This window comes from Panulirus ornatus, chromosome 7, assembly GCF_036320965.1.
Source record: "Panulirus ornatus isolate Po-2019 chromosome 7, ASM3632096v1, whole genome shotgun sequence".
Lineage (NCBI taxonomy): Eukaryota > Metazoa > Arthropoda > Malacostraca > Decapoda > Palinuridae > Panulirus > Panulirus ornatus.
The window spans coordinates 49,210,634-49,227,197 of record NC_092230.1 but is presented as its reverse complement, the minus strand read 5'-3'; the positions used below and the strand labels follow the sequence as shown (position 1 = coordinate 49,227,197).

Here is a 16,564-nt window from a genome sequence, read left to right as displayed (position 1 = left end):
ATATACATACCTACACAGCTTTCCATGGTTTACCCCAGATGCCTGACATGCCTTGATTCAATCCACTGACAGCACGTCAACCCCGGTATACCACTTCGATCCAATTCACTCTATTCCTTGCCCTCCTTTCACCCTCCTGCATGTTCAGGCCCCAATCACACAAAATCTTTTTCACTCCATCTTTCCACCTCCAGTTTGGTCTCCCACTTCTCCTCGTTCCCTCCACCTCCGACACATATATCCTCTTGGTCAATCTTTCCTCACTCACTCTCTCCATGTGCCCAAACCATTTCAAAACACCCTCTTCTGCTCTCTCAACCACGCTCTTTTTATTTCCACACATCTCTCTTACTCTTACGTTACTTATTCGATCAAACCACCTCACACCACACATTGTCCTCAAACATCTCATTTACAGCACATCCATCCTCCTGCACACAACTCTATCCATAGCCCACACCTCGCAACCATACAACATTGTTGGAACCACTATTCCTTCAAACATACCGATTTTTGCTTCACGAGATAATGTTCTCGACTTCCACACATTCTTCAAGGCTCCCAGGATTTCCGCCCCCTCCCCCACCCTATGATCCACTTCCGCTTCCATCTGCTGCCAGATCCACTCCCAGATATCTAAAACACTTTACTTCCTCCAGTTTTTCTCCATTCAAACTTACCTCCCAATTGACTTGACCCTCAACCCTACTGTACCTAATTACCTTGCTCTTATTCACATTTACTCCTAACTTTCTTCTTTCACACACTTTACCAAACTCAGTCACCAGCTTCTGCAGTTTCTCACATGAATCAGCCACCAGCGCTGTATCATCAGCGAACAACAACTGACTCACTTCCCAAGCTCTCTCATCCCCAACAGACTTCATACTTGCCCCTCTTTCCAAAACTCTTGCATTCACCTCCCTAACAACCCCATCCATAAACAAATTAAACAACCTTGGAGACATCACACACCCCTGCCGCAAACCTACATTCACTGAGAACCAATCACTTTCCTCTCTTCCTACACGTACACATGCCTTACATCCTCGATAAAAACTTTTCACTGCTTCTAACAACTTGCCTCCCACACCATATATTCTTAATACCTTCCACAGAGCATCTCTATCAACTCTATCATATGCCTTCTCCAGATCCATAAATGCTACATACAAATCCATTTGCTTTTCTAAGTATTTCTCACATACATTCTTCAAGGCAAACACCTGATCCACACATCCTCTACCACTTCTGAAACCACACTGCTCTTCCCCAATCTGATGCTCTGTACATGCCTTCACCCTCTCAATCAATACCCTCCCATATAATTTACCAGGAATACTCAACAAACTTATACCTCTGGAATTTGAGCACTCACTCTTATATATATATATATATATATATATATATATATATATATATATATATATATATATATCTTCTTTTCTTTCATACTATTCGCCATTTCCCGCATTAGCGAGGTAGCGTTGAGAACAGAGGACTGGGCCCTTGAGGGAATATCCTCACCTGGGCCCCTTCTCTGTTCCCTCTTTTGGAAAATTAAAAAAAAAAGTGAGAGGGGAGGATTTCCAGCCCCCCGCTCCCTCCCCTTTTAGTCGCCTTCTACGACACGCAGGGAATACGTGGGAAGTATTCTTTCTCCCCTATCCCCAGGGATATATATATATATACACACATATATACATATATATATGCATATATACACACACACATATATATATATATATATATATATATATATATATATATATATATATATATATATATATATATATATATATTATCCCTGGGGATAGGGGAGAAAGAATACTTCCCACGTATTCCCTGCGTGTCGTAGAAGGCGACTAAAAGGGGAGGGAGCGGGGGGCTGGAAATCCTCCCCTCTCACTTTTTTTTTTTTTTTTTTTTTTTTTAATTTTCCAAAAGAGGGAACAGAGAAGGGGCCCAGGTGAGGATATTCCCTCAAGGGCCCAGTCCTCTGTTCTCAACGCTACCTCGCTAATGCGGGAAATGGCGAATAGTATGAAAGAAAAAAGAAAAGAAAGATATATATATATATATATATATATATATATATATATATATATATATATATATATATATATATATATATATACCTGGTTTAAAAAGCGAGATATACATAAGTATACCTATGTAAGTAGGAGAGATGGCCAGAGAGCGTTATTTGATTACGTGTTAATTGACAGGCGCGCAAAAGAGACTTTTGGATGTTAATGTGCTGAGAGGTGCAACTGGAGGGATGTCTGATCATTATCTTGTGGAGGCTAAGGTGAAGATTTGTATGGGTTTTCAGAAAAGAAGAGTGAATGTTGGGGTGAAGAGGGTGGTGAGAGTAGGTGAGCTTAGGAAGGAAACTTGTGTTAGGAAGTACCAGGAGAGACTGAGTACAGAATGGAAAAAGGTGAGAACAATGGAAGTAAGGGGAGTGGGGGAGGAATGGGATGTATTTAGGGAATCAGTGATGGATTGCGCAAAAGATACTTGTGGCATGAGAAGAGTGGGAGGTGGGTTGATTAGAAAGGGTAGTGAGTGGTGGGATGAAGAAGTAAGAGTATTAGTGAAAGAGAAGAGAGAGGCATTTGGACGATTTTTGCAGGGAAAAAATGCAATTGAGTGGGAGATGTATAAAAGAAAGAGACAGGAGGTCAAGAGAAAGGTGCAAGAGGTGAAAAAAAGGGCAAATGAGAGTTGGGGTGAGAGAGTATCATTAAATTTTAGGGAGAATAAAAAGATGTTCTGGAAGGAGGTAAATAAAGTGCGTAAGACAAGGGAGCAAATGGGAACTTCAGTGAAGGGCGCAAATGGGGAGGTGATAACAAGTAGTGGTGATGTGAGAAGGAGATGGAGTAAGTATTTTGAAGGTTTGTTGAATGTGTTTGATGATAGAGTGGCAGATATAGGGTGTTTTGGTCGAGGTGGTGTGCAAAGTGAGAGGGTTAGGGAAAATGATTTGGTAAAGAGAGAAGAGGTAGTAAAAGCTTTGCGGAAGATGAAAGCCGGCAAGGCAGCAGGTTTGGATGGTATTGCAGTGGAATTTATTAAAAAAGGGGGTGACTGTATTGTTGACTGGTTGGTAAGGTTATTTAATGTATGTATGACTCATGGTGAGGTGCCTGAGGATTGGCGGAATGCGTGCATAGTGCCATTGTACAAAGGCAAAGGGGATAAGAGTGAGTGCTCAAATTACAGAGGTATAAGTTTGTTGAGTATTCCTGGTAAATTATATGGGAGGGTATTGATTGAGAGGGTGAAGGCATGTACAGAGCATCAGATTGGGGAAGAGCAGTGTGGTTTCAGAAGTGGTAGAGGATGTGTGGATCAGGTGTTTGCTTTGAAGAATGTATGTGAGAAATACTTAGAAAAGCAAATGGATTTGTATGTAGCATTTATGGATCTGGAGAAGGCATATGATAGAGTTGATAGAGATGCTCTGTGGAAGGTATTAAGAATATATGATGTGGGAGGCAAGTTGTTAGAAGCAGTGAAAAGTTTTTATCGAGGATGTAAGGCATGTGTACGTGTAGGAAGAGAGGAAAGTGACTGGTTCTCAGTGAATGTAGATTTGCGGCAGGGGTGTGTGATGTCTCCATGGTTGTTTAATTTGTTTATGGATGGGGTTGTTAGGGAGGTGAATGCAAGAGTTTTGGAAAGAGGGGCAAGTATGAAGTCTGTTGGGGATGAGAGAGCTTGGGAAGTGAGTCAGTTGTTGTTCGCTGATGATACAGCACTGGTGGCTGATTCATGTGAGAAACTGCTGAAGCTGGTGACTGAGTTTGGTAAAGTGAGTGGAAGAAGAAAGTTAAGAGTAAATGTGAATAAGAGCAAGGTTATTAGGTACAGTAGGGTTGAGGGTCAAGTCAATTGGGAGGTGAGTTTGAATGGAGAAAAACTGGAGGAAGTGAAGTGTTTTAGATATCTGGGAGTGGATCTGGCAGCGGATGGAACCATGGAAGCGGAAGTGGATCATAGGGTGGGGTAGGGGGTGAAAATTCTGGGAGCCTTGAAGAATGTGTGGAAGTCGAGAACATTATCTCGGAAAGCAAAAATGGGTATGTTTGAAGGAATAGTGGTTCCAACAATGTTGTATGGTTGCGAGGCGTGGGCTATGGATAGAGTTGTGCGCAGGAGGATGGATGTGCTGGAAATGAGATGTTTGAGGACAATGTGTGGTGTGAGGTGGTTTGATCGAGTAAGTAATGTAAGGGTAAGAGAGATGTGTGGAAATAAAAAGAGCGTGGTTGAGAGATCAGAAGAGGGTGTTTTGAAATGGTTTGGGCACATGGAGAGAATGAGTGAGGAAAGATTGACCAAGAGGATATATGTGTCGGAGGTGGAGGGAACGAGGAGAAGTGGGAGACCAAATTGGAGGTGGAAAGATGGAGTGAAAAAGATTTTGTGTGATCGGGGCCTGAACATGCAGGAGGGTGAAAGGAGGGCAAGGAATAGAGTGAATTGGATCGATGTGGTATACCGGGGTTGACGTGCTGTCAGTGGATTGAATCAAGGCATGTGAAGCGTCTGGGGTAAACCATGGAAAGCTGTATAGGTATGTATATTTGCGTGTGTGGACGTATGTATATACATGTGTGTGGGGGTGGGTTGGGCCATTTCTTTCGTCTGTTTCCTTGCGCTACCTCGCAAACGCAGGAGACAGCGACAAAGCAAAAAAAAGAAAAAAAAAATATATACGTTGAAATGTATAGGTATGTATATGTGCGTGTGTGGATGTATGTGTGTATACATGTGTATGTGGGTGGGTTGGGCCATTCTTTCGTCTGTTTCCTTGCGCTACCTCACTAACATGGGAGACAGCGGCAAAGTATAATGAATGAAATATGAATAAATAAACATCTTAAGTTTGTTTTGATTAACTATAATGTATTTTTGTAAATTAAAGAAAATGATATACACCTCAGTCTGTTGAGACATTATTTATGAGTGCTGCAACCCTTAAACATATATGGGACTGCTACCATGCATATAAAGTACTCCTGGAGTACTGTCAGGTGTACCAAATGAGCTGTGTTGCATTTTTGTGCTTTTATCACAAACATATATGATTACAAATGACTTTCATTATTGATATGTTATCTTGGAAGAATTACACATCTTCAAGAATTATTACATAACATGAGGACAGATTTTGTACAAGCATCCTTGACATGTCCTCATATGTTGACCAGTACAGGTTGTACCTCTTTAATCTGGCAACCTTGGGACCTGACAATTACTAGACTGCAATAAAATGCCGGAAAACAGAAATTGACCCCTTTAAAGACTCTTAGGTGAATACTCTTACCAATCACCATCAGCTTGGATTTGTGTTCCTGTAGCATTGCTTCAGCCAATAATTGTTACCCCCATATTTGGAATCCTTACCCCCAGATTGAGACTCCTCAGTATCTTGGTTAAGGGTTTTTTGTGGCATATGGTGCCATTACAGGGTAGATTCTTCTGCATTATACACTTGGGCAATAAGAAATTAACAGGACTGTTAATTAGCTGCAGTAAAAACAGATTTTGGCAACTTAGCACTGCTAACTCTGCAGCCCTAGTGGTATATCCACAAATTAATGGCGGCAGATTCTAAACGTGCTGGACAATAGGAGTTTCCGGACCACAGAGCATCAGATTAGAGAAGTGCAACCTGTATATGGAAAACTTTTGGCCTGTAGTGTCTTAAACAATATGTGGGTTGCCACTATAAATATTAATGGCCATATATTTTGCATCAAGTTGGAGGTAGCCAATTTAAGAATGAGTTCTCACATGAGATCAACCACTCCCAGTAGTTAGGTCTCATATGAGGTTAACGACTCCCAGTAATTAGGTCTCATGTGAAGTCTACCAAATCCCAGTATATAGCTCTTGTATGAGGTCACCTACCTACTAAGGGTTAATAGACCTACAGCTCTTTCTTCATCAGAAGGGCTGCTCCCTTTGTTTTGTTCATTCACAAACAAACTTAACCTCCTGAATATTCATGAACAAACCACTCTGTCCCCAAACACTTTAAATTTTTTACTCAGAATCAAAACAGTCTGGTTCCTCTTGTCAGGCATGGCACTTTCCTCTCCCTCCTTATCATCCAAGCTCCAACCATGCTTATTCAGACACTTGCCTGAGCTGGTTACTCACTTGGCTACTTCCTCTGTTCCTGGTTTAAAAAGAATTATAATACAAGTGGGTAAGGTTTCCAGCCTGTTAGTTGCCTTATTCAACATGCAAGACGTAAGTGGATAGAATTTTTTCCCTTTAGTCCCAAGGGATAATGATAATAATAATGATAGGAGAAAGTGGCAGGAGACCAAGAGGAAGATTCGTGGTTTCAAAAGGAGGGCAAATGAGAGTTGGGGTGAGCAAGTTTTAGTAAACAACAGGGTGAATAAGATTTTTTGGAAGGAGGCTAATAATGTGTGGAAAGCAAGAGAACAAATGGGAACTTCAGTTAAGGGGGCAAAGGGGGAAGTGGTGACAAGTAGTAATGAAGTGAAGAGATGTAATGAGTATTTTGAAGGACTGTCGAATGTGTTTGATGATAGAGTGACAGATATACTGTGTTTGGGTTGGGGCAGTATGCAGAGTGAGAAAGTCATGAAGAGTGGTTTGGTGAAGAGAGAAGGGGTAATGAAAGTCTTACATAAGATGAAACAGCAAGTTGGATGGTATTACAGTTGAATTTCTTAAGAAAGTGGATGATTGTGTTGTTGATTGGTTAGTTAGGATTTTCAGTGCATGTATGGATCATGGTTAGGTGCCTGAGGATTGGCAGAATGCATGTATTTACAAATTTTGGAGGAAGTGAAAAACCTGTCTTAAAAAGTGCCAGATTATAGTTATTGGGAATGCCATGAGATGGTGGAGTTCCAAAGCTTTGAGATGTAGGGAAAGAAACAGTTATCAAAACAGCTCACCCTTGAGTTGCCAACAGCCACACAGTAATCATGTGATGCAGCAGCATGCCAAGTATTGTGTGGTCTAGCTAGTGATGGGGCACATAAAGTGCCAGCTCTTGGGAGCAAAAACCAAAGTAATGCCTATAAAAGAGGGAGAGTGAGCCGACATTGCGGTGTAGGGCAAGAAGGTCAAATTTCGTAGTTAGCCTGGGAGAGTCTATAAGTCAGACCGCTTCAACTCAACTCTGGCAAGTATAGATGCAGAGTTAGAACCACCCCAGATGTGAGAGCATTACTCCATACAAGGATGAATCAGACCTTTGTATAAACAAAGCATATTTTCAGAAGAAGAAACATCTTGACATCTAAACAGGACTTCTAGTTTCTTAGAGGCATACTCAAATATTTCTATAATGTGGGGTTTCCAAGAAAGAGTGGATGTTACAGTAATACCAAGTATGTTCATTGAGTCAAGAGGTGGAATTACAGAATTGCTGAAGTAGAGACGAGCGTTGTGAGTTTTTGATAAAGAGATGGGTAGAAACTGAGTCTTTGAGGCATTAAACTTAACGCTGAGATATCCTGTCTTAGTCTGAGTTTATTGAGGAAGCTGTATCAAGATGAGATACAGATCAAGTGAGAGAAGAAGGAGCAGAATTGAAGGATGTGGATGAATGCAGTATTGAGTTAGCATATGAGTGTTATTGGTTATTTGTGGAAAAGAGGAAGCTGTTGATAAAATGGAAAGAAAGTGTAGGGGACAGGACAGAACCTTGAGGGACACCACTGTTGATGGAGAAAGAAAGGGGAGGCTGATCCATGAACAACCATAGAGATAGATCAGCCAGAGAGGAAGCTAGATATGAAGGAGCAAAGTGAGGGAGGAAAGCTAAAAGAGGGGAACTTACAGATGAGACCACAATGCTGCCCCCTGTTACAAGGTTTGAATATGACAAGGGCTTCGTCTAAACTTCCCTGTCCATTTCTATCATCAGCTTCTGTATATGTTAGTCCTTTATTCTTGATGAACAGCTTTCTATATTGATTCAGTAGATTCTGTATGTTTCTTTGTCCTTTCTTCTATATGAATGGAAACTAGTATTGGTCATGCAGTTCCCTACCCAATTTTGTCTTCAATGTATTTTTTGTGTATTTTAATCCTTTCATTTGAGCATATCCAGAGAAGACCCATCTGACTTTGCTTTTTAATGGCTACACCTTCTTTACCATGGTTTTGTATTTCCTGAGCCCCTTCCACTGAACTGTATTCCTGTTCCTTTCACATTTCATGACTTCCTTCATAATCCTTAAAATGCTTCCTCAGTTTTTCTTTAACTCTAACTTTAGTTGTGTTGCCCTCTGGTCTTGCTCCTTAACAATTTCCCATAACATACCAAATATTTTCTTTCTGGTGATTTCATCTCTGGGTTCCTCTTTGCTTTCATTTTTAGCTTCCCAATTACAGATCTGGTTTTGACTAACTGGTTTTGGTACATTCCTGTCACAGCCCATACTAACCATTTTTGGCTCAGGCAGTGATAGTTGTCATAAATTATCCCCCAAAGTAATGTTAGTAACAGTAATGAAGCTTATTGGAGCAAGTTATGCTAGAAACATGAGAATTACATCTTCAGCTGACAAAAAATGTTCCCTTTTGGTTACATAGAAAATGTAATTTAAGTCCCCTTCAGTATGCTGCACTTTTATACTCTAGCTCATTGCATTTGTTCACTTCACAATACTGTCCATTAATGTGTCTCCTTAAAAGGAGAAAAATAAAAGGAAGAAAAGACATTGATTTATTGAAGTTGGCAACACTCCTTCATTTGATTTGAACCTGAAAAGCTTCTACTTCCCTGCAATAAGGACAAATACATCATGGTTCCAAGAATTATTTTACTTCATGTATTAGAGGGATGGTGGATGAGAAACAAGAGCAAACCTGACTAAGCCAGCAACCACTGTTAGACAGTTCTGTTCATTATTATCAGTTCTGATAGTGATGTATAACTGAGTTACAGAACAGATGCATACTGGAGAAACTGTCACTCAATTTTTATTATATATAGATTCTGTTTCCTCAGTGTACAGAAGAGTGGCCTCTACTCATTTATTTTTGGCTATCCATTTCACTACACAGTGCATGGTTTTTGTTGATTGCATTATATAATGAAGAAAAGTAGCTTAGATGAAGAGTTTTCTTTCTGTTTTGTGATATTGTGTGCAAAACAAATATAAATCCCATTCACTTTGATCTTTTGTAATTGGCCTAAACTGTATTTTGAATGACAATGACAAGCTGAATGTGCACAAAGATGATGTTGCCAGAGGATGCTATTTATATGTGTCTGGTGATTATTGAACACAGTGGCCTTAGAGTGCTTCGGGTAACTTCAGCTAACTTTCAGGCAGTTATGTTTCGCTTATAATCCTCACCTTGGCAAGTTGTGATACTCACCTATTTTAACTGTTGATTACATTTCATAAAGAAGTCTTTCATCTTTGAAGCATTATCTTACCACTGCTCTTAAATCTTTCCACAGGTGCAGTGTGAGAAGTGGCGACGTGGTGACTTGCGCATCTTAGCCACATCTGTTACAACCCCATTTGTTCTAATCCTGGATGGTGTTATGGCTATCACAGATGACCTTGACCTCCTACGGCTGCTGTCTGTAGGCATTGGACTCCAATCTTTGGGTGTAGGTGTTATAGGTGGTGCTGAGCGTGGACGAGATGGATCATGGGATTACATGTGCACACGTGTAACACTCAGAAATTCACGTCTCACTCTCAGGGATGGATATGAATTTTCCCGTGCTGCTTGTCTCTTCTGTGATGTCACTTCATCATCTTTTCTTGCAGCAACCAAGGTCATTCTTGATGTGCCCTTTGACCTAAGTTTGCCTCATAGATCACAGGCCATAGACTGGAGTTTGAGGCTGCAGAGGCAAGGGTATCTGACAATGACATGCCCAGATGTTATGTTCAACGTGCTGAAAAGCCTTAAGCCCAAAGAGCAGCATCGGGAGATAGACAGGAGCTGTGTAACAAAGGAGGACAGGAAACAGGCAAGGGCACAACTATGGGCTGTCAAGAGGCAGTACAGGAAATTAGCTCAGAAATGGGAGCTCAACTTCGTCACTTTTAACAATGGTACAAGCTTTGAGTACAACTGCCGAGAGATTCATTATGACTGTAGTGCTTATTATAAAGTAAGATATTACATCCTGCCACCATGCTGTTTAAAAATTAAGAATAAAATGTTTAACACTGTTGATATAATTGCAAAGGAGAACCGAGTCCCTTATGAAATTAGCTCGGGTACTCTTTTAGGTGCTTTGAAATTCAAAGATGGTCTTCCTTGGGACTTTGATGATGATGCATATTATCGAAATTCTGACGTTGAAATATTTATAAGAAATAAGTATAGAATGAAAAGACTTGGCCTTTCACCATATTTTAGTGATCAAGTTAGCAAAGCAAACAGATCTGTTACAAGTAAATATATCTATGCAACTAGTCAGGGAGGTTTTGCATTAGACTTATGGGGCAAAAAGACAATGCCATCTGTTGGAACACTGGAAGCTCTAGAGAAATACCCAGATAATCTGGTGTGTTTCCAACATGGCCATGTCCCAACACCCATAAGACTTGCAAAACAAGTCCAAAAGAATAAGATGCTGAACAAGACTATGAAGGTGTTATCCCCTTCTTGCTACCTCAGTTCACTTATTCGAGTGGGTTCAAATTGGCTTCCTGGTCCCTGGAATCCTGGCAAGAAGGCACTGGGTCATTATGGTGATAATTTGTTTCGTCATGAGGCTCACTGGCGGTGGAACAGTATAGAAGACCCAGGTTGGAGACCATGTCCCCGCCCAGGCCATCATGCCTGCCTTGACACTCATCCCCTGGATGGCTCTTTGCCTTTTCTATAGGCAGCTACAACAAATACATAAAGCTTATGACCAGTATGTCATTGGCAGAATAACTTCACACTCATCTTTGAAATTATTTGGACCAGGCTGTCAGACCTGTTGTCACCTAAGGCCATCTGAATTAATAGTAAGAGTATTCAGAGGCTGTGGAACCAAACTCTGTATTTAAACTAGTCCTAGATACTTCAGTTTTCATTGTTGAAGAGAGATATCTGATATGAATTGAAATGTCAAAGTTAACTGAAAACATGCCTTTTCTTCTTGATTGTTCTTATGTTATAGTGCCCAGGTACCCCTTGCGTCATTAGTATCTGAGTAGTGGACATATGAAAGGGAAGAGTATTCACTCTAAAAGTACATGACTGTGCTCATGAATGAGCCACCAGTCAAAAGATTCACATAGATGTACATGCTACTTGTTATATGGTTCCATCTTCTTCATAAGCTTTATGATGTAGAACACAAGAAGATTTGAACTGGAATAAGTTAGAGGGAGGATTTCTATAAACTATGAGTGTTTATTAAAGACCAGTTTAGTTTTTTAAGGTGAATTTTCCTTCTTGAAAGCTAATATTAACAAAGTTTCATGTACCATGAAGGGAAATGAATATAAAATAAGAAAAGTGGTTCATGCTGCATTGGAAAGTAAGAGTGACAGATTTTTTGTACTTTAATGAATTTTGATATATGATATGAATCATTCCTATTTCTTCATGTGAATTTTTGGATATTCCATTTACAATGGGAACCCCAAAATTTCAATAGAACAATGTGTTACTGTTTACTCAAATACAGTCATTGATAGTCATAAGCTACATGAAGCTGAACCCCCATTTTCCCATTCGTGCCCTAGACATCACCCATCCCTACAAGAATACAAACACCATTTACATTGAAGACATCACCCATCCCAACGTCATTACAGACACCAGTTGCGCACTAGACATCACCCATCCCTACAGCGCTACGAACACCATTTATGATCCAGATATCACCCATTCCTACAACAAGTCAAGCACCATTTACTCACTATAGACATCATCCATCCATACAACATATTGACACCATTTATTCTCTAGACATCATCCATCCTTACAGCAATAGAAACACTATTTATGCTCTAGACATCATCCATCCCTACAACAATACAAACACTATTTATGCTCTAGACATCACCCATTCCTGTAACAATACAAACACCGTTTACAATGTAAACATCACCTATCCCAATAGCAATACAAAAAGAATTTACGCTCAAGACGCCACTGGACAGTTTCACTGCTCAAAAGTGTAGGAATCCACACCTTGCTTGGTCCTAGGATGTTCAGGATTTTGAGATGTGACTGTGTTACAAATGAAAAATATAGACTTGCAATAATACAGTTTTGATAAACATGTACACGGACCGAAAAAGTGGAATTGCTGACTGGTAGGAAGTCCTAGGATCTGATTCAGCAAAGCTGATGACAGCACGAAAATCTAATTTGTAAGGAAAACTACTTCTGGAATATATGGTTTTAACATCATACATCTGCTGCACAGGCCAGGCTGAAGATAGCATGCAAATTTAATTTGTAAAGGAAACTGTTTTTGGAATATACCAATTTAATACCATAAATCTACTGCACAGGCCAAATTGGTGCAAGGGGTACAGAAATGCAATAAGGCAATGAAAAGTACTGAAAAGATAAAAAATGCTGAGATAATGATACATTAATAGTTCTAGCTAAAGAGATTATGAATAACAACAGATGACATGATTGACTCAGTAACCATCATGATCAAGATTATGGGCACTCTTAGTAAAAATGGCTGTTCAAAATTCTGGATACCTTGTCTCTGAATACCCTGTTGGTTGATATCTTATCCATGAATGATTTAAGTTTGTTTGACAAGCTCTTGAATGTTCTAAATTGTGGTTCCTCTGTCCTTGCAAAATTTAGGTGAATGGAACCATGTCTTATGATAGTCCAGCATCGGATTATTCAATTCTTGAAAAATCTAGTTTCTGGTTATCTTGTTACAAATCTGCTAATGTAGCTACTATTGTGGTTATCCTTTCCTCGAATTGTGAGTTACAGTTATCATGTCTTTAGTTCATCTAGTATCTAGTTATCTTGTCTTTGGATTATGTGATAGTTAAGTTGTCCAAAAATGATCTAGCTTCTATTTGCTTTGTCCTTGGATAAGTTGTTTGCCGTGTCCATTGATGCTGCAGTTTTGAGGTGTTTTACTCTGTGGATGGTCTTGGTTGTGATCTTACTCTAGAATAATCTATGTTCTTACTTCCTTGTCCTAAGAAGATTTGGACTAAAGTTACTTTGTTCATAGATGATCTAGGTTCTGGTTTATACAGGATCAATTATTCCACATATTCATTAAAACCGTCTTGATTACAGAAAAACTGGCATATATGTTAGAGTGACTTTTAATGTCTTGTATAGTAATGTAAATTATATATACTGAACTTATTCATCAGGCAGTTCTTATACTTATAAAATATATCTAACCCCATAGTTTAACTGCTGAACTACTATACTATAATATACACACTACAACTTCTATCTTATCCTGTGTGGATTGGTAGATGTTAAGGACCAATCATACTGGTACTAGATTATAAGGACTTTCTATTCTATTAAGTTTGCAGGTTTGCTTGCTAAATTACTGTGGATGATTACATCACAAGCAATGATAGCAAGAGCCAATCAACATGCTTCAAAGCATCAAAGGTGAAGTGATGCATAAGTTTCTAATAGTTTAGTCCTGTGCCAGTTGTAGTTATGAGGGTATTCTTTTATTCTTCAATATTGTTCCAAATATAATCAAAACTGATATAACATAATTATATAATAATTCAATAACTTATGTATTATAGGCTTCAAGTGGAACTTCCAATATTAACAGAAAGCTGATCAGATATTGGCAAATGTTGAAATTATTGTAAATAATGTCAGTTAAAATGCTTGTTTGTCTAAGAGTCACATCTTCCTAAAGGACTGTGAAAATGTGACAGACAGAAATGTCTGGGAGATCAAAATGTACTTTTCTATGAATCTTTAGTGATAACCATACTGGAAAGTAAATTCCAGGCTGCTAAAATATAAAAGATAAGATTATATACCCCAGTAATGTGTCTTTATCTAAAATTTTTCATTTATTAGTATTTCAATTACACTTTTATCTAGTAATTTACTGTTAGACATGATCCATTGTTGACCCTCATACAAAAATGTTTTTTTTCCTAGGCCATGAATAACTACTGTAAATGATGATTGATGATTGTAGTACATGCATAAGAATATAATCATACGTGGCTGAGATGTAAGGTCATACTGTGATCACAGGAGACAACATATGTTGATATGCACACTAATCAAACTTTGTTTGTTTGCAAAATTGTTAGAAATATTCAATTATTGTACTTATTTCATTTGCTTCTTTAAATTCAAATAATACTTTAACAGAGGGTAACACTGGTGATGTACAATCAACAAAAGAATTATCACTATACTTAACATGCTTTACATCTTGAAACTCAGGATGAAGTGTTTTGATATGTTCTGGGGATGTCTATGTATTAGGTTAGTGGGATGGCAAGAGTAAAGTAGGGGTTGACACTTCTACCAGAGGAAGAGTTGTGGGATGTATTAACAAGTGTAAAGAAGTGAGTTCCAGATTGTGAAAATATGAGAGGATTACAAGAGGTGGATGACTTTCAGTGCTAATGCACCTGGGAGTGAGAAAGAGAGGCAAGTCTTTGCCAAGGAAGAGCTGGGTGAGTGCACTAGCAATTCTAATACATGGGATTATCATTGTTGGTAGATTTGACTGCAAGATGGGTGGTAAGGCAGTTGAGGGTATAACTTGGGGGCGTAGATTACCCATTGTAGATACGTTCACAGTTATCCCTGGACCCCTTTCTGAAAGAGTCGTGGTGTTACACAAGGACCTTCTTAGAGACTCCTGAGGCTCAGGGCCATGCTACACTCAGTAGTAAGGACATATGTACGCCTGTGAAGCAAGTCCTTTGACAAGACTTTACTTTGTTCCATGAACTGATTCAACTGATGATACAACCTTACCGAAGGTGACTTTTCACTTGCAGTGTAACTTCATGCAGGTACTGTCCAGTAGTGTTTCTAGTTTAGATGAAAATGGGTAACAGCTTGTGAGGTTGTGTTTTGAAAAATGGATTGGTAATTGGGAATATCAGGTATAAAAAGATGCATACATAATTATATGTGGATGAGAGTGGTTAGACGCAAGTGGGCATAATTGAATTATGTACTCATTGATAGGCATGCATGGGAGACTGTTGCCTGTGAATGTGCTGATGGAGGCAGCTGGTGGGATGTCTGATGATAGTGGCAGCTGATGTGATGTCTGATGATAGTGGCAGCTGATGTGATGTCTGATGATAGTGGCAGCCGATGGGATGTCTGATGGCTTCGCTCTGTTGATGAGTATGAGTTTGTTGTACCTTTATGAAAAGGAAATTATATGGGTAAAAAGGGGGTGGTGAAAGTGAGTGAATTTGGAAAGAGGTTTATGTGCAGAACTACCAAGATATATTGAGGACTGGCATAAAGTGAGAGTAAATGAACCTAGGGCAGTGAGTGAGATGAAAGGCATTCAGGGAAGCACTGCTTACCCCATTGGGTGAAGTGTATGGTACATGGAAGGTGGGTTGTAGGGATTCAAGAAAGGGCAGTGTGGTAGGATGAGTAAGTTATGGGGTGTTGAGGAGATGAAGATGTAAGTTAAAGAGAAAGGAGAGATGTATGGGTGCTACCTGCAAGGAAAAAGTCTGAGTGATTACAAGAGAAGGCAGAAGGTCAAAAGGATGGGACAGAAGCTGAAAAAAGGGTAAATGAGAGATGGGTTAAAGCTGTATGGGCATATGTCAAGTAAAATAAGAAAATGTTTAAGTAGGTGGAAACAGTATGAGAAGAACAAAAGAACAAATAGGGGCATCAGTGAGTGGAGCAGATTGGGAAGTGGTATCAGGAAAAGAAAAGGTAAACATGTGAGTATTTTTAATGACTGTTAAATGTGTTATGATAGGGTGGCAACATGGGTTTTTGGAACTTGGAGGTATGATGTGCAAAAAAATTGTGGCAAATGCTTTGGTGAAAAAAGAAAAGGTGGTGAATATTCACCAACCTTGCTTAGGATCAAGTGTGGCAAAGCAGCTGGAGTGGATGGGATTTCAGTTGAATTTCTTAAGAATAGGGGTGACATTGTTGTTGATTGATTAGTCAGGATTTTCAGTATAAGTATGGTTCAAGGTGAAGTGCCTGAGGACTGATAGAATGCCTGTATAGTATTAATATGTAAAAGCAAGGGACTCAAAAGTAAACATTCGAATTATAGAGGTATAATTAATTTTAGTATACCTTGTAAGGTTTGTAAGGTTTATGGGAGAGTGATAACTGAGAATGCAGTGGCATGTACAGATCATCAGACTCTGGAGGAGAGATGTAACCTTAGTTGCAATAGAGGATGTGTGGATAAGATATTTGCTTTGAAGAATTTGTGTAGGAACTATTTAGAGAAAGGGGGATTTGTATTTTGCATTTATTGATCAAGAGAAAGTGTATGACGGTTGACATAAATGCCTTATGGAGTGTCCTGTGAGTATATAGTGTTATAGGAAAGCTACCAGAAGCAGTGTTGTTTATTGTGAGA

General features: G+C 39.3%; 1 protein-coding gene across 4 annotated transcripts in view; it reads left to right on the top strand.

The window, feature by feature from the left end:
• Positions 1 to 13,996, top strand: part of LOC139749629 (uncharacterized) — a 73,045-nt gene extending 59,049 nt beyond the window's left edge. For all 4 annotated transcript variants that reach the window (XM_071663767.1, XM_071663766.1, XM_071663765.1 and 1 more), the window contains one exon: positions 9,482 to 13,996. In XM_071663767.1, the coding sequence (XP_071519868.1) occupies positions 9,482 to 10,873 (1,392 nt within the window). In that variant the 3' untranslated portion in view covers positions 10,874 to 13,996. The remainder of the gene's footprint in view (positions 1 to 9,481) is intronic.
• Positions 13,997 to 16,564: the final 2,568 nt, after the last annotated feature.